Source organism: Peromyscus maniculatus, chromosome 10, assembly GCF_049852395.1.
Source record: "Peromyscus maniculatus bairdii isolate BWxNUB_F1_BW_parent chromosome 10, HU_Pman_BW_mat_3.1, whole genome shotgun sequence".
NCBI classification, from domain to species: domain Eukaryota; kingdom Metazoa; phylum Chordata; class Mammalia; order Rodentia; family Cricetidae; genus Peromyscus; species Peromyscus maniculatus.
The window spans coordinates 96,712,602-96,734,053 of record NC_134861.1 but is presented as its reverse complement, the minus strand read 5'-3'; the positions used below and the strand labels follow the sequence as shown (position 1 = coordinate 96,734,053).

At 45.7% G+C, this 21,452-nt stretch overlaps 1 protein-coding gene across 2 annotated transcripts; it reads right to left on the bottom strand.

The window, feature by feature from the left end:
- Positions 1 to 80: 80 nt before the first annotated feature.
- Nudt9 (nudix hydrolase 9) lies at positions 81 to 21,179 on the bottom strand. 2 transcript variants are annotated; one of them, XM_042257751.2, is made up of 8 exons: positions 21,161 to 21,179; positions 16,971 to 17,210; positions 12,146 to 12,241; positions 10,664 to 10,750; positions 8,214 to 8,325; positions 5,265 to 5,411; positions 4,035 to 4,119; positions 81 to 522 (listed from the first exon to the last, which is right to left on the bottom strand). In XM_042257751.2, exons 2-8 carry the CDS (start codon positions 17,165 to 17,167, stop codon positions 344 to 346), a joined length of 903 nt encoding a protein of 300 aa, XP_042113685.1. In that variant the 5' UTR covers positions 17,168 to 17,210; positions 21,161 to 21,179; the 3' UTR covers positions 81 to 343. The 2 variants fall into 2 exon arrangements, with proteins under 2 accessions (XP_042113685.1, XP_006975487.1); XM_006975425.4 differs by lacking the exon at positions 21,161 to 21,179 and adding an exon at positions 20,845 to 21,065.
- Between the last annotated feature and the right edge of the window lie 273 nt (positions 21,180 to 21,452).

The following is a 21,452-nucleotide window of genomic DNA, read 5'->3' as shown; positions in this document are numbered from 1 at the left end:
TCCAGCTCAGCAGGACACCACCCGGCTCCACGGGCAGTGAGGAGTTAACAGTAAGAACTAGAAACACCAGTCACCACCAGTTGGGTTTTTAAATTTTTATTGTAACTATAATTCTCTAAAGACCGCTTGTTATTTAAATTTTGTTCAGCCATGCTTAAATACATACAAAATCTGTCGATCTAGTCCTTTGAGAAGAAAGCTGAAAGTTCAGTGTTCTTCATCGTACTCGCTCGTTTTACCTGGTTGCAGACCTTCCTGAGTGTCCTCTGTGGAGTCAGTTCTGTGTCCCTGATGGCTGGATGGCTGTAGCACTCCCAGAATGCCTCTGGCTCACGGGGATGAGCTACAGCCCACGGTTGTCAGCAGCAGGGTCCTCGCTCCAGTGCGCATCCCTCTTCTCCGCCACGAGTTTGATGAACTGGGAGTGGCTGGCATAAAGCTTGAGCTGATCGCTGATGTCAACCCACTTCACCTTTCCAGCATCGTCCCCGGCCTCCAGGGTGAGGTTGTCCATGGTTTCCCCTAGATCCAAAGAAATGCACCAAAGAAAGGGAAATTCGTTTATTCCGTTTTTAATCAATGTAATTCTGTATTTTCAAACAGTCTTACTAAAAATAAGATTAAATCATTGTTATTAGGTGGCCAAAGAATTAAAAACCATAATATTCCAAAATGCCTGAATTCTAACTGATTAAATATTAGATGAAAACTTTTCTCTTTAAAGACTATTCTCCTTGAGAGATACCATGCTATATGAAACCCTTTACAAAAATAAATTCCAGAAGGATTACTGAGTTAAATATAAAAAAAACCTAAAAAACAAATTTATAACTCATGTAGTTTAAGTTATATAATTGAATGCCAAATCAGAAACCATAATATAATATATTCATAATTATATTTATACATGTATAAATGCCATCACTGTTAGAAATGTACACTGCTCTTCCTATGGGATAAATTGTCAGTGTTTACCCAGTACTTTAAGAAATGAATTCTCCCTGATGAGCACGTCATCAATAACTTCCTGAATGCCTGTCAGACTCTGCTCCAGGTGGAAGTACAAGGAGTTTAGAGAGCTGGGATTCACTCAGTGGTCAGTACCTGCCTAGCATACACCAATCTCCGGGTAAAATCCCAAACGTTGAAAACAAAAGTTAGATTAAACAAGGTGTGATGGCTTACTGCTCCAATTCCAGCACCCAAGAGAACTGAGGCAGGGGTATTGCCATCAGTTCAGAGCCAGCCTGGGCTACATAATGAAAGATTCTGTCTCAAAAAAAAAAAATTATTCAAAGGAAATAGAGGGTAAACTATTCAAGGCAATATATGTGTGTGTTTTATGTGCATATATAAGCATTGAGTATCATATACTACATTCTTTATTTATCTCTAATGTGCATGGTGTTTTGCCAGCATGAATGTCTGTACACCACGTGTGTGCCGGGTGCTGGAAGAGGCCAGAAGAGGCACTGGATCCCTGGACTGCAGTTACGGGCGATCCTGAGTCACAGGGAGGAGCTGGGAGTTGAACCTAGGCCCTCTGGAAGAGCGGCCGCGCTCTCAACTGCTGTGCCCTTGCACCAGCTCTCAGTCTGGAAAATGGGCAGAATCAGACTTATCGCCTCGTGACACAGGTTAAACATGATGGAGATTCACAGTGGAGTGTCACGTCATTAGACACAACGGAGATTCACAGTGGAGTGTCACGTTAAACAGGCAGGTGACAGGCCCAAAATGGTAGTCCATGACTGCAATCCCAGTATCTGGGAGTCAAAGGCAGGAAAAGACTGCCCACAAGTTCGTAGCCAGACTAAGCTCTACAGTAAGCTCAGGATGGCCTAGGCTATAGAGCGAGTTCAGGGCAGCCTGGGCTATGTGGCAAGACCCTATCTCAAAAAAAAAAACAAAACTAAAAAGAAAGAACAACCGTAACTGAGGCCAGCCCACATCTGTGGCCATCAAGTGGCCATAATATGCTTTTGAGTGAAATGCCAGTCAAGGAAACAGAACACACAGCCCGAGCACCTTTTCTCTATCTATTTGTGAAGCTACACAAAGTTTGGAAGAAGCTAAGCAAGCTGGCAATTGAAGGTGGTGGTTTATATTTTCTTTACGTCAACTATTCTCTAAGTTCCAAGTATTTTACCGACGTCAAAATCACCGTTACGGTAAGACAGCAGAAGTCCTTCCTAAAGAGGACACAGTTGGCACAGGCTCTAAGTACTAGTGCCGGCATCCCAGCTCCACATCTGTCCATATTCCAGCTACCAACACCTTCCCAGACTGAGAGACGCACAGCTGGTGCGAAGCTAAAGCAGTGGTCCTCAACCTGTGGGCCATGACCCCTTTCACAGGGGTCACCTAAGACCATCAGAAAACACAGATGTTTACAGTGCAATTCATAACAGTAGCAAAATTACAGTTCTGAAGTAGCAACGAAAATAATCTTATGGTTAGGGATCACCACAACATGAGGAAGTGTATTAAAGGGCCACAGCCCTGGGAGAGTTGAGAACCACTGATTTACAGTGTCCTGTTACCTCAGTCCAGTCCTCTAGCATGCTGTGTTTTATCTGAACTAACAATATCCAGACTTTCTTTTACCGCTCTGATCACTGACATTTAAATACACACAGGGTTCAGCAGCTCCCGCTCCCTCTCTCACTAGAAGAAAGCTGAACGAAAACAGTTCTCAGATCCACACTGCCACGTGCTCAGGTAGAAAATCCCGTCACAGCAGAGAGAGGGGCACAGCAACCAGCCTGAGCACACCCACCGTTTACTGCCCTCGGGTACAATTCTTTTACCAGCAAGGGATCAGCTGAGGGAAGGGCACACCTTAGAGTCTCTTAGAGATGCCCAAAGGCGTGAGGAAGACAAATCACTAAGACCAGGACGGAGCCTAGTGCTACAGGCCTGTCTGCCTTAATTCCTTCTGTTAGGTAGACCATGGCCAATCTACACAGGCCAAAGACTTGGAATTAAAGAAGAGGTTTTTGTTTTTTGTTTTTGTTTTTTTTGTTTTTTGTTTGTTTGTTTGTTTTACAGAGAAATTGAGATCAACCACCCATCAGGTATATAATGTACCTTCAATCTTTGGAAAAAAGGCCATTTGTTTTTAGCCTCACGAATAAGTAATGCATTGTGTGCAGTTAAACAAGAAACCCGTTCTAAACTCCGTTTGCACGTGACAAGTAAGTAATGAATTGTGAAGGGAATTAATTGCTACTGGAGTTTCCGGAGGCCAAGCAAAGGCAGAGTGAAAGGAGACCTCCCACATCTAAGCTGCCGTCCAAGGACAAGTGATTAGCATAAGATCAGGTGGTTCAGCAAAGAGCCAGAAGAACAGGGAGTTCTCTGAACATGGCTCATTTCATCACTCCTCAAATGAATGCCAAACACTTAAAACACCACTCAGCTCAGCAAGAAAGGGTGTTCTGAGGAGCAAGCTGATGCATAAAGATCCTAAGTCATTCTGAAGACAGCAGGTTCCCTTCTCTTCTGTAACAACAGACTGTCTCTCCCAGAGTCCTAAGACCCACAGGTGAGGGAATGCACTCGCTCAGTACCACACACTTATTACAGACCCGTCAATCCCCAGGCCGCAGCACAGGGATGGCAATACATCACACAACAAGATTAATGTAAATGCCACTTCTCCCTTCACCGCCAAACTGCCCCACCCCAATTCCCATTTGCTTTTGCTTTTGTTTACACAAATTTAATTGCAGTTTAATAACTGTACTAAATAATTGATGGCTCTCAAGCGCATTATTTTAGCCTATAAATCCAGCTTCACGTGCCATCAACAGATTAAGGACATTTCAGTCACGGATAGAATTTGGCAGATTTTGTTCTAAGTATTCTTTTAATACAAACAACTTCACTTGCAGATAAGCACAGCCCTAAACTCAATAGTTAATTGGTTTAAGAGCTAAGAGACTCTAGATGTACTGATGTCCTAGTAGACATCCTGGCTTTAGCTGGTCCTCAACTCTAGCCAATGGGAGCATGTTTAAGACTAAAATCACCTGTCTCATCGTGGTAGTTCACAGCCTCGGTCTCCATCCACGCATTATCAGTGTTCCGAGGATCGTCAACATACCCCTTATATATCTGTTGTAAACGGGGACAGAAAAACAGTGTCTAAGGTGAGATGGGAGTGAGCAGGAGAGACTCAGTTAATACGTGGAAATATCCTGATGCACACTGAACACTACTGAACTGGACATTTTAAAATAGTTATAGTTGTATGTTATATTACATGACTTTACTTCCCCACCCAAAAAAAATGCTTACAAAGAAATATAAACAGCATACAACCTTTAGCATAGCTTCACAGACTTGTCTTATGTTCCTCGGGGTACAATACTCTCTTTTGAGGTAGACTTAAAATTCACAAAATCCTCAGCACCACAGAATGTGAGAGGGACTGGAGGTGTAACTCAGTGGTAGAAAATGATTAGTATGCTGGACCCCCAAGTTCAACAGCACCATGGGAGTCAATCTGGGCCACATCCATAGTATAAGTATTTCTCTGTTTTAATAATTTCTGTGATTATAATTTCATAGATTGGAGGGATTATTATTCTTAACAAGCCTACGAAACAGAAATCTAAAAACTGAAATTTAGAGCTCATTAATAACAGAAAATATTGGATCTAGTCATCCAGCACAAATGTAAGATGATCCAGACAGCATATATAACAAACAGGAAATCCCCTTTTGGAGAGAGCTCGGTCAGTAAGGTGAATGCTGGGCGAACACAGGAGACTCATGGGTCCCCGGGGCTTGCTGACGTGTCAACTGGGTCTAACCAATGAGACCTCTCTCTCAAAAAGCAAAGCAAATGGCATGTGAAAAAGTCCTCTCTCCCCTAGCCTTACACACACACACACACACACACACACACACACACACGAGAGAGAGAGAGAGAGAGAGAGAGAGAGAGAGAGAGAGAGAGAGAGGGAGAGGGAGAGGGAGAGGGAGAGGGAGAGGGAGAGGGAGAGGGAGAGGGAGAGGGAGAGGGAGAGGGAGAGGGAGAGGGAGAGGGAGAGAGAGAGAGAGAGAGATCTGTTCAATGTGTAAGGAAATAGCTCATTTGTCACACGAGTTCGGTCCTCAGCTGAAGAAAATTCAGAGGGAAGAAAGTAATGAATGATCGGATGAGCTAAAGCCTGGATATAAACGTAAAGCACAGTCTGCTTTGTGAGCAGATCCCACGGCCCGGCTGACAGGAGCCTCCTCCCAGGAGCCCTTACCACGAGATGCTCCTGGCTGAAGAGCGTGTGCAGCTTCTCCTCGATCTCTCTCTTCTCAGCACTGGACTTCTGTAAGGAGTTCAGGGCTTCCTCACCAAACTCCCTCTTCAGTGTGGCACTGATCTTCTCTCCGGGGTCTACCATCCCCTGCAGGCACGTTGTTTAAGAAGTTAAGCTTTGGCTTATTCGACACATGTTTACCGACTGGCACAATAAACGTGTATTATTGTGTTTCCCCAGCCCTCTGTGAGAAGTGCTCCTTAAACCGTTCGTTTCCAGAAGCAGCAGCCAAGAAAGGCAACGCATACACTGAGCCACAGTATTCGGTCCAAGGTTAGGCTATGGCAAGCCGTTCCAGGCAAACTCATTTCTTCGTACTTTCCAAACCCAAACTACAAGGCCCGGAGGCAAGAAGACGGCAGTGACTCTTCCCACACTGACTAGTCCGTTCCAGCCACAATGGCTTCCTCGGCGTTTCCAGATGCACCAGCAGCACTCCGTCCGAGAGCGGCTGCGCCTGCTAGCTCTCCCCACAGAACCCCAAATGTCTCTCCACAGACACTACTCATTCGCTTCCTCCGTAATGTCATTTAAATGTCACCTTCCCCAAAGGCCTTCTCCACCTGTAACTAAAATGTCAATTTCTCAATCACTTTTTACTTCCAGGCCTGGTCTAGATTTTCCTGTTCTGACATAAAACTTAGATTTAACTGATCCATCTTATTACACGAGCTACCTTTCCCACTGAAATGTAACAGAAGACGGGATATCTGTTCATTTGGCTCTGTTCTGTCTCGGTGTCTACAACGTTAACTGACAAAGGCAGGGAGTCGTCAATGAGGAGATGAAAACTGTATCAGTGTACTCAGAAACCTATCAGCGACAACTGCTGCTTCCCGATCGGAATTTCAAATAACGATAAAAATGCAATGCCCTACGGTAAAGCCATTCTTGTGTTATTGCACTTAGCAAGAGTGAACTGCTTCCCGGTGTCAGCCTGAGCTTGGATCAGTCAGCTAGTCTGCCATTCCATTCCATTTTTACACTACAAAGAAAAACATATTCTTACCGACAGCAGTATATTCATAAAAACTCATCTTCACTCAGCTACCCCATCTCACAGCAAGACACTACAAGGCCTCTAGCACACATAGCATACATATTTTAATGTATTCAAATATACAAAGTCAAAATGGGCTACAAGTACACCCTTCCTGATGGTGATATGGAAAAGTTTGTAACCAGTGGTATTATGATTAAAAATAAGAATGCAATCAATAACGCTAAATATATAACTGAGTTTAGAGTAGGGGGCTGAGATGAACCTTACATAAGGAGTGCCAACCATATGTCAAACATTCATTGGCATCTCTCTGAGGGCAATAGGGCTACCTCCATTTTAACAACGAGGGCCTGGACTCCATCACCCACAGCCACTGCACAGGGCAGAGCAGGAGCCTCGGTCTAGCCGCAAGTTCATGTTCTTCCAAAGATGCTACAACTGTATGTGATCCTAAAAGCTTACATCATTCTAAACCATGGTGGTGATAGAGACTGATGGGGAGTGAGGAGCAGCCTCCTCCATGGAGGTGATAGAGACTGATGGGGAGTGAGCAGCAGCCTCCTCCATGGTGGTGATAGAGACTGATGGGGAGTGAGGAGCAGCCTCCTCCATGGCGGTGATAGAGACTGATGGGGAGTGAGGAGCAGCCTCCTCCATGGAGGTGATAGAGACTGATGGGGAGTGAGGAGCAGCCTCCTCCATGGCGGTGATAGAGACTGATGGGGAGTGAGGAAAAGCCTCCTCCATAGAGGTGATAGAGACTGATGGGGAGTGAGGAGCAGCCTCCTCCATGGTGGTGATAGAGACTGTGATAGGGAGTGAGGAGCAGCCTCCTCCATGGTGGTGATAGAGACTGATGGGGAGTGAGGAGCAGCCTCCTCCATGGTGGTGATAGAGACTGATGGGGAGTGAGGAGCAGCCTCCTCCATGGCGGTGATAGAGACTGATGGGGAGTGAGGAGCAGCCTCCTCCATGGTGGTGATAGAGACTGATGGGGAGTGAGGAGCAGCCTCCTCCATGGAGGTGATAGAGACTGTGATAGGGAGTGAGGTGAGGAGCAGCCTCCTCCATGGAGGTGATAGAGACTGATGGGGAGTGAGTAAGGAGCAGCCTCCTCCATGGTGGTGATAGAGACTGTGATAGGGAGTGAGGAGCAGCCTCCTCCATGGAGGTGATAGAGACTGATGGGGAGTGAGTAAGGAGCAGCCTCCTCCATGGTGGTGATAGAGACTGTGATAGGGAGTGAGGAGCAGCCTCCTCCATGGTGGTGATAGAGACTGATGGGGAGTGAGTAAGGAGCAGCCTCCTCCATGGTGGTGATAGAGACTGATGGGGAGTGAGGAGCAGCCTCCTCCATGGTGGTGATAGAGACTGTGATAGGGAGTGAGGAGCAGCCTCCTCCATGGTGGTGATAGAGACTGATGGGGAGTGAGTAAGGAGCAGCCTCCTCCATGGTGGTGATAGAGACTGATGGGGAGTGAGGAGCAGCCTCCTCCATGGAGGTGATAGAGACTGATGGGGAGTGAGGAGCAGCCTCCTCCATGGAGGTGATAGAGACTGATGGGGAGTGAGGAGCAGCCTCCTCCATGGTGGTGATAGAGACTGATGGGGAGTGAGGAGCAGCCTCCTCCATTGTGGTGATAGAGACTGATGGGGAGTGAGGAGCAGCCTCCTCCATGGTGGTGATAGAGACTGTGATAGGGAGTGAGGAGCAGCCTCCTCCATGGAGGTGATAGAGACTGATGGGGAGTGAGGAGCAGCCTCCTCCATGGTGGTGATAGAGACTGATGGGGAGTGAGGAAGGAGCAGCCTCCTCACACGGGAGCCTCACAGTGAGCAAAGCAATGGACAGTGACAGCATCAGCGGAGGGCGGGGCCGTGCTTACCCCCGGAATTGCCCACTCTCCACAGTCTTTCCTTTTTATTGCAACAAACTGTAAGATGCATTTCCCGGAGACAGGATGTGTGATTTTATTACCGCTCTCATCCCTTTTCCACCTGTGAGTGGGGACAGAAGACAAGATTCCAGCTTACATCTGTGACCATAAAGGTGCTTTCTCCATACCAAAGTACTTATTTACCCAAACCAGCCGGTTTAAGACTGTTTTTATTAGAAAAATGATCTATTTAGCCCTGTTATAAACCAGAAGGAAGTTTACATCACACAAGGTTGCTGTATTCTTTGTAAGGAAAATTTAGATTACATACAATTTTTACTCCTTAACAAAGAACATTTAAAAGCAGAACATAATTTGAAGGAAGGTTCTCAAGGTGTTGCAAGGTATTTTTCCACCAAGGATCCCTTTTAGAAACGGAAGTGATAAAGAGGCCCGGCAATACTTCTTGGACTGAGCACCTCAGCCTGGGATATCAGAAAAGCAGGCTACCAAGTAGTTTCAGCTGAGTGAAAAGTAGTGCTCTTCAATCTTTATACCATCCTCAGACTATAAGGGGGAAAAACCTCCATCCTATACTTTATTTTTATGTCTTGAATTTAATTATGTGGTTAGGGAATAGGCAGTTCAGAAAACGTTTTTCTAACCACATCCTCTTTCTCCAAGACAAGCCTCCCTCCCTTTCCTGATCCACAGCTTCAATTGCAAGGCTTTTTCTAAAACTGGTCTTCTAGACAAAGGCAAGAACTTTGTACTTCCAATAACAAGTGGGTAGGGAAGCCTATGGTGCAACTCTCACCCTAGAGGAAGGGTGAGGGCGCACTAGTGTTGGATGGGTCTCCAAGTTTCATCTGACCCCCAAGTCCTCACGAGAGGTTCTGGAGCAGGGCTAACCCCCAAAGTGACACATCCTAAGAAAAGGTTCCAGACTGGGGAGGACAGTAAACAGAGCAAAAGAATTAGTACAGACCCGAACACAACATAAGAAAGATACAAAGCAATAAAATATTGGTCCAAGAAAATGAACATCTAAGCAAGTGAGGGGGGCGTGGAGTGTGAAGCTCAAGAAGGCAGTGAATGTTTACACAGCAGAATTCTCAAGTCTGTGTTCTTAAGAGAGCCAGAGAGTATTGCTCAACAGGGTAATGCCACAGCCCGTTAGCATTTTAGAGAGCTCACTGACTTCCACAGAGGCACGAAGATCACTCGAGGGAAACAAAATGACTCAAAGACCAGACAAAATGCTGTTACCATCTGCTACTTGCTATTTCTTTCTTTACCTTTTACCTGCTACACTTAATAAACTCATTCATTGAAACTGAAAGTGCGGCTTTCATAGATACCATCCTCTGGAAAGGGCAGCATCCTTGTGCAGGCAGGGTGCTCCACGGCTCCCTTCTAAGGTAAGACTATAAGTGAGTTTACCCTTTTAGACGTTGGAAGCCAAGGGCTAGGAGTGACTTGTCCATTCCTGAGATACCCTCAAGGTCCTTCCTATACCAGTCCACTGAAAGCTCCTGGATTCTTTTTAATGGCACCAAGTTCTTTAACAATCATGCCTTCCTCAGTGATTTTATGGACAAACAAGTTTACTGTAAAACATTACGACACGTTACTCCGGCTATCTCATACGTCTTATGTCCATCAAGAGGCCACAGTGAGTGACTGGCCTGCATCATCTAGGCTTGTACAAGCACACTGTGTGACAGGCACACAGTGAGGAAATTGCCTAATGACGTGTTTCATAGGACGTGTCTCCAATGCTGAGCAATCCATGACTGCACTTGGTCATATTTCATGCTTTTTATTTTAAATTTCCCACCTCGCAAATGAAGCTACAGCTCTTCAATGACCAAAACCTTAATTCTTATACTTATACTTTTTTATATGCTCCAAAGTTCATACTCAATGATGAAAGAAAAAAAAAACCAATGTTCAATAAATATCTGCCAGGTATATGCAAACTTTTGACAATGTAAAACATGACTCTGTCATTTACAAAGTTCATGCTGGAGAAACAGGCTCTCGAGTGGGAAAAAAAAAACCATCTCATGTTGTGCTGGGCCACATTCACAGCCATCACTGGGCACAGAACGCAGCTCTCGGGCAGTAAGTTGGACATGCCTGGTAGATAATGCTTGATGTACCACATAAAACCGCAGCTTAATCAACTGACTGATTTTGAGGCTTTGAGACGGGCCTCAAGTCCATGGCAATCCTCCTGCTTCAATCTCCCAACTATGGGGATCACAAGCATAAGCCACAACACCTCGCTAAAACCACAGCTTTGTTCTTCCACCACACACCACAACGTCACCTAAGGTCCCGTGTACATACAAACACAGTCTGTACCTACACGTAGAACACAGACAGAGAGCTGACATTTGTATTTTTCTCATCACTTAGCTCTCTGCTACTCAAACACCTTACTCGGTCCTTACCTGGTTATAATGGGATCTGCAGCATGATTTGGGCCCCATCTCCCCAAAAGACCCCGGCCAACCAGTCCTGTCCTTCCTGCAGGATTTCTATGGGGAAAAGAACACAAGACCACAAACAACACACACTCAATTAAATGCACTCATTATTTAAAGTCTGGCTTGATACAGCATGCGTGTGTGTACACACATTTGAATGTGTATAGGTGGTATGCATGTACATGTGTGGAGGCATGAAGCAGACATCCGGCCTGAGGTGTCTTCATCAGCAGCACTCCAGTTTATCAAGGGAGGACCAATCAGCTAGTCTGAGGTAGCCTGGCTGGCCAGTTACCCCTGCCATGGCCTGCTCAGTCCCTTCCTTGAGTCCTGAGATCACAGGCAGGCACCCTGCCTGCTTGGCTTTTGTGTGGGCTCTGGAGGGCCAGACTCCTGTCTGTGTGCCTATACAACAAGAGCTTCACCACAGAGCCATCTTCCCAGCCCCCAACTAACTTTGTGTTTGTTTTTCTGAGACAGAGTTTCTCTGTGTAGCCCTGGCTGTCCTGGAACTCACTCTGTAGACCAGGCTGGCCTTGAACTCGAAGAGATCTGCCTGCCTCTGCCTCCTGGTGCTGGGATTAAAGGTGTGTGCTACTAACTTCTTAACCTAATCCACAGCCCAGAATAAAATGTTAGCTACACGCATCCGCACACATGTCCCATGACATCACCGCATCTGCACTCACACCCATCTGCATTACTGCTATTGAAACTGAATGCATTTTTATATTGTTTTGCACTAGACTCACAAACTTTTTTAAAGTCACCTGAACAACTAACAATAATTTTTTTTTTTTTTGAAATTCACAGAAGGGACAGGAACGGGAGATGGGCAAAAAGAGCCTTAATGTTTAAATTACTGGGTTTTACTTGTCTTTTAAATTGCACTCTATTTAGTGTGGTGTGTGTGTGTGTGTGTGTGTGTGTGTGTGTGTGTGTGTGTGTGTGTCAGAGAACAAGCTACAGGACTCAATCTCTCCTTCCAACCTGAGTCCCCTGGGGCAGGTGGTCAGCCTTGTAGTGGAGACTTTATACACTGAGCAATTTTACCAGCAAAGAGTTTTACTATCTTTCATGTCTTACATGTTTGAATAAATTCTGACTATAGGCCATTAGTTCATTTAACAAATATCCATTGAAAATATAAATTTTAGTCCTTTTTATACTTATCCAATTATTTGTTTCAACCTTCAAGATAAAATAATGAAACAATATATTCAAATCCTGTCTCCAGCACTGACTAGCTGTGTGCAAACTGCTCACATTCTTTCCTCATCTGTTAAATGGAACTAAAAATACGTGAATGCACAGGGAGTTCTGTGAAAACGTCTGTGGTCACACACCGTGCCTGGCTCTTACGGATTCACTAACTGTAGACTGCAGACTGCTAACACCTCCTCTCCCTGGAGATCTCAGGCTAAGTGACTCCACGCCAGCACCCACCTGGGTCTCCCATTCTCAATCTCGTACAGGCCGTTCTGGCTCTTTCTCTCCACGTGCCCATCCTTTTCATTGAATTTGGGAGAAAAGCTGCTTTCACTGCAATGAGAATGACAATGCAAAATAAAACGATGATTAAACACCACCTACAGCTTAACAACCTAACACACTGTTATTCATAATAAACAGTATCTTTGAAAAATTTTAAGAGTAAGTTCTGATTTACAAACCATCTTATTCAATCAAAACAGGCTCTAGGGGTGGGCAAAGACCCTCTTAGCCAAAGCAGAAAAAGATGTCATATTATGAGGCCTATTAACCCTTTTCAAAGAAGGAAGGGAGTCCCTCCTACATGAGCAAAATGTCCACATCATACCAGCAACCCAGAACCATCTGTGGGAACGCTGCAGCAACAGCCACTTCCACAGGGTTCCCAAGCAAAGGTTCCTTCTGAACAGGGTGACATCCCTACTGCCTCCAAGTGACTTTACCTGAATTTAATGCATATTGGTTAATGCTGTCAAATATCCACATATCATCAAAATTCACAAAGGGTGAATTCATCCCCTCAATCATACAGTAAATATGATGCATATTAAAAATAGCCATAGTCCTCTGGAAATGCTGGAGATCTTGACCTGAATTGCACGTTTACTAAACTGCACACTTTGGAAATGCACATGGACTGCATTTATGTCATGCCTCAACAGAAAGATTTTATAACAAACAGTATGTAAAATCTTGCAAATAAATTAAAACAAGACCAAGATGAACCAGACCTAGAACCCATACAACTCAATGGCCTTCTATACAGTTAGCGTGGGCATTCGGAACAGAGGCCGAGAAGTTCTGCATTACATGTTACACTTTCTGTATCAAACATATTCTTATGCACTTATCCACTACCACAACCAAAGAACGCACCAGTTAGACCTAGAATGGCAATTAGCTGTATGTCCTCTTTCGTAGCTCATGTCCAGCACCCGCACTCAGCCCTTCCTCACCCCTTATATGCAGCCTCTCTTGTTCTCTTCATGTGACGGTGCACCCACATGTCCATTGTTTACATATATGCGTATATTACTCGCTACATTCTGGGTGAAGGAGGCCTGGAGCTCTTTTTCTTCTGAGGCTGTGTGATGGCAGTTTAGCAGAGTGTAAGAGAATAAACTCGGGAGGCAACTGAGTTAAAGACAGGGTTTCTCTGTGTAGTTTTGGTGCCTGTCCTGGAAGTCCCTCTGCAGACCAAGCTGGCCTCGAACTCACAGAGATCCGCTTGCATCTGCCTCCCGAATGCTGGGATTAAAGGCATGCGCCACTGCCACCCAGCTTTTTTTGTCTTTTTAATTAATCCATAATCACTGTACATATTATGGGGAACAGTGACCATCTGGTACATTTATAAAAATGTGACAACCTAATTTAAGTCATTAGCATTTACATCATCTCACACACTTACCACTTCCTTACATGGGGAACTTTGAAACTCTCTTTTCTAGTTCTTATATATATATAAATTATATGATATATATATATATATGATATAAAACATAGTATTGTAGGCCGGGCGGTGGTGGCGCACGCCTTTAATCCCAGCACTCGGGAGGCAGAGCCAGGCGGATCTCTGTGAGTTCAAGGCCAGCCTGGGCTACCAAGTGAGTCCCAGGAAAGGCGCAAAGCTACACAGAGAAACTCTGTCTCAAAAAACCAAAAAAAAAAAAAAAAAAAAAAAAAAACCATAGTATTGTGAATGGTAACCCCCGCTGAGCCATAAGATGGCAGCACTCCCTAAGGAACTGTGTGTGGGCAGCTGCTGACTACCCAATCACCCGCTTACACTTCCTACCCTGTAGTTACCCTCTCCTAATATCTACCTCAATCAACTTGTTTGATTTTTGCTGTTAGAAGTGCTGGGGTGGGGATGCAAGTGTGCATGTTTGTGCGTGTGGGGACCGGAGGTCAACCTCGGGGATTATTTCTCAGCAGCCATCCACTCATTGTTTCTTAGACAGAACCCCTTACTGGTCTGAAACTGGCCAAATATCCTGGGCTGCTGGCCAGCAGGCTCCAGGGATCCCATGATCCCAGCCTCTCCAGCACTGGGGTTACAAGCACATGCTGCACCTGCCCCTGTCCCCACTCCCCCCACCTGACCCTCCCACGTCCCCCACACTCCTCCCTTTTTACATTGGTTCTGGGGACCAAACTCAGGTCCAAATGCTCTTATAGCAAGCACTTTAACCACTCACCAATCTCTCCAGCTTAAAGTCATTCTGCTCAGCTCAGATATAAATGTCAGACCAACACACGGTCACAAATTCTCCAAATTCGCCAAACATAAATGGACTGCACACTGTAAATGTAATTCTTATTTGATAATTGTTCCTACTGTATATATTTTTACTGTATCAGAGTTAAAACTTTTCCCTTTCATTTAGACAAAAAGGGGGAAATGGTGTGGGGTATTTGTACACTGTGTGAAGATAGATGTATCGCTGTGAATGTTGTAATAAAAAGCTGAATGGCCAATAGCTAGGCAGGAGGTATAGGTGGAAATTCCAAGCAGAGAGAGAATTCTGGGAAGAAGAAAGGCAGAGTCGCCACTCAGACACGGAGAGAAACAGGAGATACAAGATACAAGAACATCAAGTGGCAAAATGTAGATTAATATAAATGGGTTAATTTAAGTTATCAGAGCCAGCTGAGACAAGTTTAAGCTAATGAGCAAGCTTTCATAATTAATACTAAGTCTCTGTGTAGTGATTTTGAGCTGGCGGCCCCGACAGGAAAGTACTGCTACAAAGGGGTTGGAGAACAAGCTACTCAATGGGCACTGAGGTAGACATACATAGGATTACGGGTTCTGGTGCTATTGTACACTCTGGTGACTTCAGAGCGATTACAGACCATTTCAAAGAGCTAGAAGAAATGATTTGGAATGTTTTCAACTTAAAGAAAGGAGGGTTGAGGAGGCAGCTCTGTTTAAGCTGACTCATATGTAAGAAAGGAGGTTTGAGGAGGCAGCTGCGTTTAAGCTGACTCAAATACATACATGCATCCAACACCGGTGCAGCCTTATGTTTTTATACATGAGTTAAAATACAAGCTTAGGCTGAGAATGTACCTTAGTGCTAGACTACTTGGATACTTAGCAATGACCAGCAACAAAGAAGTAAAATAAAATAATTAAAATAAATCCAATGAATGAGTAACTTTTAAAAATAATTTTTAGATTGACTTTATTTCATAAGTATGAGTGTTTTGCCTGCATTTATTACATACATCACCAGACTGCCCATGGAGATAAGAAAGCCCCTGAAACTGGAGTCATGAAGGTTGTGCACTACCATGTAAGTGCTGGAAACCAAACTCGGGTACTCCATAAGAGCAACAAGTGCTCTTATACTGAGCTCTCTGTCTAGCTCCTGAAAGCTTTTTAAAACAGTCCTACTGGTGTATTAGATGTATCATTAAAGGGAACATAAATAGCAGGCACATGGGGAAGATAATGCGGCAAGGACTCGAGGTTTTGGTTTCGTATGAGGATCAGTTCCGGAGCTCTTCTGTCCGGCTCAGTGAGCACAGCCCACACTGTGCTGGAGACAGATCTCCAGTGTTCTCACCACACCACAGAAAGCAGTATACAGGACGGCAGTGAGTGTGTTAACTGCTGTTACTATGGTAATCGTTTCACGATGCACGCATGAAACAAACCACTGAGCTGTACATCTTAAATACATATAATTTTTGTTGATTATAGCATGGCAAAGCTGGAAAGAGAATAAAAGAGAATATGATCATGAAATATGAACCAAGCCAGGCGGTGGTGGCACACGCCTTTAATCCCAGCACTCGGGAGGCAGAGCCAGGCGGATCTCTGTGAGTTCGAGGCCAGCCTGGGCTACCAAGTGAGTTCCAGGAAAGGTGCAAAGCTATACAGAGAAACCCTGTCTCGAAAAACCAAAAGAAAAAAAAAAAAAGAAAGAAATATGAACCAACTTCCAGGAACATAAAGCACTCTGCCTCTCCTCTCCTCCTTCCCCACTTTTCTCTCTCCCTTTCCTATTTTATCATGCTCATCATCTGTTTTTGATAGTCTGGAAAAATGTCTAAGAACATTTTCACAACCTCAAATACCAGCCTAGCTCTGTTGGAAACAACAGAGGTGTACAACTGTTAACCCAACTAGGACATGCAAAAACAGACACCTGCTGTGGGATGGTCTTTCTGTAGCTGTGAATATGTGTTGCTTACTATTGGTTAATAAAGAAGCTGCTTTGGCCTATGGTAAGGCAGGATAAGAGCCAGGTGGGAAATCCAAGAGAGACACAGGGTGAAGTAGGCGGAGTCAGGGAGACAGGATCCAGCTGCCCAAGGAGGAACAAGATGCCAGCAGACTGGTAATACCACGACCACAAGGCAAAATATAGATTAATAGGAATGGGTTAATTTAAGATGAAAGAGCTAGTTAGCAAGAAGCCTGAGCCATAGACCAAAGAGTTTGCAATTAATATTAAGCCTCTGAGTGATTATTTTATAAGCTGCTGTGGGCCGGGTGGAACACAGGGAAACTTCTGTCCACAGACACCACCCACTGTTATCATTTCAAAACAAACAGCAGGTATTTCAAAGCAAAATAGATAAGCCTATTAGGAGAGATCCTCGCAAAACTTAGCAAAGAGTAAACAAACATGGATTATTTGGTTTGGGCAGAAACTGACTTGTAACAATGCCCAGAATGGATAAAAATGATTTCTCTAGGGACAAATGACAACTGAAAACACATGATCTGTAGACATCTTGCCCCCAGCTAACACCCACCTCTCACCTGATCTGAGGATCCGCCCACCTGGGGCCAGCCAAGACGGAGACCGCAGTGTACTCCACCGGGTTATAGTCCTGCCACTCGACGAGCCAGCCCACCTTCTCATTGGGGACCTGACTCCGTTCAACTTTCGAACCTGGGTAAGGAGATGTCCGAGCCTTGTTGTGGGAATTGTCTTTGGCATCATTAGAACCAGACATGATGTTGGCGTTAAGGTGAAATCCACAGGATGGAAATGAGTTCCTAAGGAGAAAAAAGAAAGGCATCTTACGAACATTCTAAAATATGAATTAAATAACCTAGTTCAAAGTTTGCCAAAACATTTTTCAATTTCAAATACTTAAAAATTAGAAAATTGGGGCTGGAGAGATTGATGACTCGGCGGTTGAAAGCATATGTCGCTCTTCCAGAGGACCCAAGCTTGATTCCCAACACCTAAGTCAGACAACGCACAACCACCTACAACTCCAGCTCCAGAGTATCCGAGGCCTCTGACCTCTGAGGGCACCTGCACTCATCTGTGCATCCACATGCACACGCAAAATAAACACTTTTAAATCAAAAAAGTTAAGAACATGTAGCATCCACAAGGGGTTTTTCTAAATATCGAGCTTTTGAACATTAGCTAAATCAGACTGGAGAGATAACTCAGCAGAAGGCTTACACGAGGACCTCAGGTCAGAGCCCTGGCACTGACACAACAGGTGAGCACCTCCGCACAGCCACCACAGACAGCATCGGAGGTGAAGGATGTTCACCGGGAAAACTCAATAGCCAGCCTACGGGTGAGCTCCAGGGTCAGTGAGAGAGACCCCCATCTCAGGGACCAAGGAAGACATCCAGGATCAACCTCTGGCTCCCATATGGACGGACACACACACACACACACACACACACACACACACACACACACACTGACACCACACCAGCATGCACACACAAACTAGTTAATCTCATAACTGTTGCCTATTGACTGCAATTATTTTAGCTGAGGAAACAGAAGGCAGAACTTTCATTTTGCTTCCTTTCAGGAAATGGGCGGGAGTGTTATGGGAAATCAGCCATGGGCAAAAATACAAACAGGAGTTTATTAATAAAAAGGTATGTGCAAGTTTTTGTGTGGACATGAGTTACCTGTGGTGTGACTGCTGAGTCATACCAACACAGAATGAATGTTTTTGTAAGAGAGTGACAGACTGTCTGTTCTGTCTGACTTTAGCAGGTCCAATTCCGCCCTGTTGTCTGTGTCTAGAGCTGTGAGTGTAATGCAAGCTGTTCTCTGTCACACCATTTAGAGACTTTCAAAACTTCATTTTGCATGCCCTCTGCATCCATGAGGTATTATCAAACTCCCAACTGCAGGGCATGCCCAACTAACGATTCAGTTCCCACCCCAGGCAGGCTGGGCTCCAGTTGAAAAGCAGGAGAATATATAACCTGACTCACTTTGGGCAAAGTACAAGTACAATTCGGTTCCCACCCCAGGGAGCTGGGATCCAGTGGAAACCAGGAGAATATATAACCTGACTCACTTTGGGCAAAGTACAAGTACAATTCCCGAGCAGTGGGGACAGCTAGGGAGGCCACCTGATCAGAGCCAGCCTGGCTGCTCAGCAGAGTGCCTCACAAACCAATAAAACTGGTGGGTTTTCATTACTTTCCTATCTGATGACATGTTTCCTTCAGCACTAAAGATCTGGAAATCTAAGTTATGAATTCTCTGAAAAATAAAGACCATTCAAAGCTCACACTCAAAAATACGTAAGTATAAAACGTGTGTATTTATCTAACCAGATTGCAGGTATATGTTTTTAGAAAGTTAACAGAGTCTGTTCTCTATATTGAAATGAGAGATAAGTTGCATGGATGGGAATAGGAAAAAAAAGAGAAAAAATTCATTATTCTATCCCAACCACGTACCAAAAATATTTAAGTAATCTGAGGTTCCCTGTTCCCCAATTTAGACTAAGCAAGCAGAACTGTGTCAACATGCTCTCTGGTCTCAGACTTACACGCCTGACTGCTTACTTTCGTAAGTCAATTGAATTCCATAAGAAAAAGAGTGGAGCTGGAGAGATGGCACTTCCACCAAGACCAGCAACCATCCAATCACTGGGTACTAGAGTTCAGGCCTTCAGGTCCCAGGACGCATCCAAAAAGCCAGGTAGTCCATGCACACCTGTGACCTCACCTTGGTTGGGGGGGTCAGGAGGATCCAGCCCAGCCTAAAAAAAACCCCACAATTCTTTTATGTGTTCAGGGAGAGAATCTTCCTCAAATGAATAGGCAGTGAGTGATGAGACACCCAATATCATCTGCTGGGCTCCACACAGGTGCACAGGCACACATAATTGCACAGAATGCATGCATGCATGCACGTGCACACACCACACACCACATAACAGAGAGAGAGGAGAGGAGAGAACACTCATAAATATTTTTAAAACAAATAGCAAAATAAAATCAGACTATGCATCTTCCCTACAGAGAAGTGCAATCCCCATTTACATCTGCTCTCCAACGTGAGACAGGGACAACTGCTAGAACAAGAATACTTATTACATACATATACGGAGCCTAAGTCTTTTTTTATTGAATAACAGATCTGTGCAAGAAACTTTTGCCCTAACAAATAGGAATTAGGAAACTAATTTGGAAATAAGTCTAATAAAGACTCGGGAACCTTAATAGGTTAGCTGAGGCCATATATTCTCAGCTGAATCAGAATCCAGATCCAGGCTCTCAGCTGGGCCACACCCCTAAAGAAAACTATAGTCCCAAACTCTTGATGGCACACGGCTCTTGCCTGTCCGCAGAGGGTTTACAGTATTAGATTAGCAGGAGCGCAACACATTCTTGCTGACTCAGCTTTGGACTTTACTTCTGAACATGCAGTTTCGGTTCTGGATATACCACTTCCAGAGTTCACTTCCTCGTCTTACTAAAACAAAGAATAAACACCAAGCAGCTTGACACTGTTCTGGTAACAATCAACAAAAATGGCATTAGTGACTTCCAGGGAGCTGAGTTTTTTCCCTCTGCAAACCCCACTGAAGAAGACCAGATGTACAAGAGGAAGTTCATTCACACCAGCAGACAGAGGACACTCTGATTGAGGGGTTTTAACCTGTCAGGAAGACAGAAAACAGATGAAACCATGAGGCCTACAAACCACAGTAGAAGAGGTTTCTATTTTCAAAAAAGTGAAGGAAGACGATGTCACTCCTGTAAGCGGAGCCCTCAGGAATTTCAAATTTTGTCGTATAAGCCGGCCACAGAACTAACCTCTTTTCCTCTGTGAAACCGAAGCTTGGTCATAGTCTACCTCCTGGATAGTCAAGTCTGAGGTGTGGGTGTATGTGTTTTCAGGAGGTGAGGGTTAGGACCACTGCTACAGACACTGGTGTCGGAGAACTTAAGACAGAACCAGGCTTACAAACTTTCCAAGTCACTCGGAAAGTCGCGGCCACCTTGTCCAGCAGAAAGAGAAAGAGCGAGGTTACACTTTGGTTCTCGATGGAACCAAAAGCCAAGAGTCAATCGCCTTCCTTGCGCACAGCAAGCAATATCTGCTACTCACAGTAACAGTATATATGTTTCCATTACAGGTGTCCAGTACCACCCCTCACACCCAGCAACGCAGAAAACGCTCTTTCAACTCCCTGGTGGTCTATGAACTAACACTGGCGGCTTAGCTATGATGGCAAATTTAGACATCAGAGACCCAGAAAGGTCCTTGCTCATAGTTTGTTTTTTTCCCCCCAAAATCCAGTACGCGGGCAAAGCCTACAACACAAACTTCAGGAAGGGCAAGTGGGGGTCGCAGCCCACCCGAGGTCGGGGGAAGGAGCCGCAGCCCGTCCCAGAAACGGGGTACCTGGACGCGGGGACGCCGCGGCAGCCTGAGGACCGCACAGTCAGGGACGCGAGGGCCACTGAGAGCGACACGGTGGCGACCGCCTGCCCCAGGGAGCGGCCGGCCATCGGCGCCCGGCGCGCGGGGTCTGCAAGCCGCCCGGCCTGGCTCGAGCCCCGCAGCGAGCCCCGCGCCGGGTGCGCAGGGTGCGCCGGGCAGCCAGCGGGCACTAGGACCCGGCGGCGCTCGGCCCTGGCGGGACGCCGACGTCCCGTGTCGTCCCCCCCACACCAGCCCGCTGTCCGCAGCCCGCGGCGCCCGCAGCCCCACGACGCACCGGCCGCACGACGGCGCTTTACGACGACGATGCCGCAAACCAACCTCGCTGCGCCCGCCTGCCCCGCCCTCCGCGCAGGCGCACGGAGGTGAGCGTTGGGGACCGCGGAGGCCAAAGCGGAAGAGAAGGCGCGGGGAGAGGAAGACCGGACGGAGTCACGTGGGCGGTACGGGGTTCGGAGGAGACGTCATGGCCCGGTGGCGGCTCCTGAGACGGCAGCGGGCTGCTTTCCAGAAGCCACCTAACTCGCTTTTCGGACCGCGCGCTCCGAGCTGACGCGGCGACCGCCCTG

Coding starts and splice junctions, on each gene's coding strand:
- Nudt9 (XM_006975425.4), bottom strand. CDS start 20,951: ATGGCCGGCCGCTCCCTGGGGCAGGCGGTCGCCACCGTGTCGCTCTCA. Junction 12,242..16,970: donor TGGGCGGATCCTCAGATCAG/GTGAGAGGTGGG, acceptor TTCTCATTGCAG/TGAAAGCAGCTTTTCTCCCA. Junction 4,120..5,264: donor TCAGCCAGGAGCATCTCGTG/GTAAGGGCTCCT, acceptor CGTTTACAACAG/ATATATAAGGGGTATGTTGA.